This window comes from Prunus persica, chromosome G8 (genome assembly GCF_000346465.2).
Source record: "Prunus persica cultivar Lovell chromosome G8, Prunus_persica_NCBIv2, whole genome shotgun sequence".
NCBI lineage: Eukaryota > Viridiplantae > Streptophyta > Magnoliopsida > Rosales > Rosaceae > Prunus > Prunus persica.
In genome coordinates this window covers 11942848-11947755 of record NC_034016.1, presented here as the reverse complement: position 1 = coordinate 11947755, position 4908 = coordinate 11942848, and the positions used below count along the sequence as shown (strand labels likewise).

The following is a 4908-nucleotide window of genomic DNA, read 5'->3' as shown; positions in this document are numbered from 1 at the left end:
TGGATATAAGCGGCTCGCTCTCCTCCACCGCTGAATACACAACGTGGGAGAAAATCCTTTGAATTATTTATTTGTTAAAACTGAAGATGGGTAAGTAACTTTTAAAGTTGATTAGTCAACAACCAAAATCTCAGCCGGCTAGAATTAATGAGGCCTCGTCATTAACTTGTTCATGGAAATGCACTAGTTAGTGGGTTGGGTTGGATTATCACTTGAAAGGTTCCAACGCCTCACTGCTTGAAAGGTTAACCACAAAATTAGGGGCTGGTAGTCTTGTCTTGTCAGGTCATCCCATACGTTGCACAGGGCCACATATCAATCAATTTATGTGTTATTGAAACGTTAGTGGGATTACTGATAAGCTTTGAACCCACACAATTGCTTATTTAACAATTTCATTGGCATTGCATGTCATGAAATCGACGATGATTCATTCCAAAACTAGGATATCATCATAACAACTTGGCACAAAACATGAATTGTGCATTTTCTTATTATTTGCTTTTTAATCACCAGCAGAAAGACCCATCTCAAATCTTATTATTTGCATTTGATTTAATCAGCCCAACTCTCTCTCTCTCTCTCGTAGTTCGACATTGTCGCCAATATCGATTAAATCCCTTGAGAGGTGGGCTTACTTATGGGCCTGATACGAACCAATCATAGTTTTTACCGTGTTTTTTTTGGGTATATGATTCAAATGCGACTGGGACTTCTGATGTAGATATAGACTAGTATCAACCATCACAAATACTTATGGTTATGGTAGGAAAAGAACTCATATCAGAAATCATTCTACGGGAACCTATATCTATCACAAATTAATATTTCCCAAATGCAAAACTGCCCCAAAAACTCAGGCTCACTATGCTCCTCCATCTCAGAATCAGGAATTACCACTTACCACTCAAAGGTGTCCTCGGTAAGCTGAAGAACTGGTGGTCACTCGATAACAATGGAACTACAAGCACATCTCTGCACATCTAGAAAATAACTCCTTGATTGCCAGCGATATATACATAGAGCACAAGAATCCAATAAATCTTTTTGTTTCATCCAATTAAAACGTCAAATGGTTGTTCCAAAATTGTACTACAAAGTCATCTAGATTGTCTTTGCAACTTGAGGTAGAGATTTAAGGAGAGACGATGATGGCCTACGCAAAGTGTGATTGAGAAGGATCATCAGTGTCAGGAGAGTCAAAGCCCCAGCTTGATGTGCTGTACCAAGCTCTACAGGCACATATGACAGCAGTGTAGATATTCCCAGCGTGACCTGCAACAATAACACAACGAATTGTGCAAAGCAATTAAAATCAACCTGGTCAAACTAAATAATTAATTCCAAGGAGAAGAGAAAAAAAAGGAATAAAAAGTTGGAAACCATATATACCTGAAGGCCAGCCATGCCTACAGCACTTCCAATCAAAGACCGAACTGCAGGATGTATGTCAAACTTCCTTGTTGACCACCACAAAGCACCAATTGAAAATAAAGTTGCAGTTGCAAGGATACGATGATCAAGCTACAAACAGGAAGAACAATAATTAATCACAACCCTACTAAATGTTTGAAATTTGAAAAGATTACAGAACAAGCTAATACACAGTAGAAGATTTATCAATTCTATAATTTCACAAAAGCAAAGTCGCCTAACGAAAATGGTTATCATCACAAGAAATTACAGTGTAAGCTCAAAGAAGACACAGAAACTGCTGCTAGCCGAAACGCATTTCAATGGCCTTAAAAACAATAACTTTTTTTTTATAAAGATGATAACATAATCACATTTCATTTGTTCCTACAGAAAACAGATGTTTTATAGTGAAGGAAGAAACTTAAAATCAGATATCTTTCAAATTTTTAACTCCCTTTTTTTGTAATATTTCCCTTGTCATCAGGAAAGCAACCTTAGAGCTAACATATAGCAACATTAAGTCGCAAAAAACTAAAATAAAATATATTCTTTGGTCAGAAAGATACCTGCACAGTAGATGTATTCTCAAAGAAGTTCCGGATTAGTGGCTTCATGTCAAAAACATCCTCCGGGATCCACGTATCCCCCATCTTTGGAAAAGTATTATAAGCATGCCCCTGGAATTTTCACACACAAGAATATTTATAATCTCCTACTCAGGAAAAGTCACATACCATCCATTCAGTTCATTGTGAAAGGCAAGAAGGAAAACAAAAAATACATACAGCATCATTCCCGGCAACGAATGCTCCTGAGACAGCAGTTACTCCGACAAGTAAGCTTACAGGAAGAGCAAGTCGCTTCACCTTTGCTGCTCCACGAACCCAAGCTAGTGATTCAGAAGGTGGTTCAGGCATGACAACAGAAAGACCTGTCCATAAAAGGCCACAGTATATAGCAAAGGCTGAAGTAAGATGAGCTGCAAGACGGTAAGGGCTTACTCTTGGCTGAGAATATTCAGATGCTGGCTCCTGTGAGAGAGAATTATTTCAAAAATTCATCGCTTTTATTAAATTCCAATCAAAACCACGACAAAAGAAACCATAACTGACCTCTAAACCACTTTTAACCATCCACCAGCCAATTAAACCCTGCCCAGCACCAAGACCAAAAAGAGCAGACAGTCTCAGTCCAAGCTGTACGGTAATATACCCCTTACGGAGAAAATATGAGAAGGGCAACGCAAACATAATTCCCAGTGCCCTTCCCCACATTCGATGTGCATATTCCATCCAATAGATGAATTTGAAATCTTCAATACTCATCCCTCGATTTACACTACATGAGATCAAGAACCAGGTAATATTATAAGGGTCCAAAAGAACTTCAACTCCCATTGAAAGCAACAATGTAATATCAAATATGTAATTCGTCAATCCTACAAATCTGGGTTAAAGTCAACTACAAAAGCTAGATAGACACCTGAACAGTAAAATTATCATCACTCATACAGTCATTCAGTTCAAAGCACATATTTTCTGCTTTGCTTCCACCTAATAGAGGATTGCATTTGTAATCAAACTTTAAGGAATTCTGGAAGACTTTTAATGTAATTTCAAGTTTAGAGGCAGATCACTATGAGCTACAAAGTGCTTAAAATGAAAACTAAAACAATTGCTGCAAAAATGTACAGTGCCGTTTCCACTTTGCACTAACCGCTTATACTCAGGGGACTGCTTGTACTTCTCAAACTCAAGCAACCAATCCTCATCTGAGAGAGGAGGAAGCCCCCCAGTAAATTTCCAATCAGTCATTGAAAGACCAGATCGCGTTAGTCGTGTAATCCCGCCAAGTATCACCATACTAAACACCCATGCAGCAGAGCCAAAAAGCCAAATGCCAACCATTTTCTGAGCACGAGGTCCTCCATTTACAAGAAGCTTCAATCCCTCCTTATTTCCGATGCCTACAGAAGCAACAGTGGACATATTCCTTATAGATGGTACATAGTTACCCTGAAAATGGCATAAGAAACTTCCTTTTTATTTATTATTTCACAACACATCCCAGCCAAACTAGTTAAATTGCAAAAATTTGTTTTTGGTGCATTTATTCATCATGGGAAAAGGAGCTACTTCAAAAATTGATAGTCAACCTATAGAAAATAAAGATTAAAAGCAGCTGCATTCGATGATCTGCTACAACTGAAAACCCGTAGTTCCCTGATTCTCTAATTCCAATCTATATCTTTTTCCCATTCGTTACAATAACAAAATGAAACTCAAAATCCATTATTTCATAATTAAATCTCAAAATTCTTAACTGAATGGTTTTGATTATGAGAAAAAATACTACTCAAATAAAAATTCCACAGCTGGAAATGAAACTGCAAAGTTTGTCCCAGTTCTGAAATGCTTACCTAATTCCGCATTCACAATCGACCGTCCAAAATCTAAAGCACTGAACTTTAATATACTTTTTTCGAATTTACTTTCCAAAAATGAATTCAAAAGAATTTTAAAAAACAAAGAGAGAAAGGAACCTTAGAGAAAGATCGAAAGCCATCCAAGCATTTGCGTGTGGCTCCAATAGAGAAAAATCGATAAGATTCCTCGTTCAGAACCCTAGACGGCGTCGTTCCCCTGAGATTGTACAGAGCTTTGCTGTTGTTCTTCACAAACAACGCTACAACTCGGCTCCGAAACATTTCTCTCTCAACTCTCAAGTCTGAAACTGAGAGGGTTTAGGAGCGGTTTTGGTTGTTCGCGGCTAAATTCTATGCCTTTTTTCTCTTGGACCAGCAAACGACACCGGTTTAGGGACCTCTTAAAACAAACGAACACGTGGTCTATCTTCAACCCACGTAGGAAGTGTACATGTGAAAAACCACAAAGTTTGATTGCCACCCACAATAGATAACTTTAGGGCGAACGACATTATACCCAATGAAAAATTAAATTAAAATATTGCAGAATCAAACTCACTCTCCAGGATTTAGAAGGCATTATCGAAATCGGCTATGGAGTTTTAATTTCATCAATTTGCACATAATATTTTAAGACTATATCAATTTACACATTCCGTCAATTTCACGATTAGCTAAAACTCAAGGCCCACAAAGGAATACCATATGTGTGTCTTGGTGGGTGTAAGTGCAGATCTAGAGCTGAGATATCACTCATGATTGTATCAGGTGGTGATAAGAAGAAAAACAGAAAATTTAAAATAAAAATCCTGAGATAGTTTACCCCATAAATTTTCCATTTTTGTCACACAAGTGATCAGATTACAAACGGACTCGGCCCATGCTGGAACCATAAGCCCATTCCCAGATCTTTAATATTGACTGATATGAAATCCACAGTGAGTCAAAATGGTACTCCTTAACGATATGGCAAGGAACCATCTTACCGATTGGAGTAAAAGGAAATTCAAGAATAACAAGATCGAAATAGACAGTCTGGTGGACCAACTAAACCTCATGCAACACAG

The 4908-nt window shown here is 37.8% G+C and overlaps 1 protein-coding gene across 1 annotated transcript; it reads right to left on the bottom strand.

Moving 5' to 3' along the window:
* LOC18767128 (cytochrome c oxidase assembly protein COX15) lies at nt 983-4226 on the bottom strand. The gene is made up of 7 exons (XM_007199787.2): nt 3959-4226; nt 3133-3431; nt 2529-2754; nt 2202-2447; nt 1983-2093; nt 1393-1524; nt 983-1275 (listed from the first exon to the last, which is right to left on the bottom strand). Exons 1-7 carry the CDS (start codon nt 4121-4123, stop codon nt 1105-1107), a joined length of 1350 nt encoding a protein of 449 aa, XP_007199849.1. The 5' UTR covers nt 4124-4226; the 3' UTR covers nt 983-1104.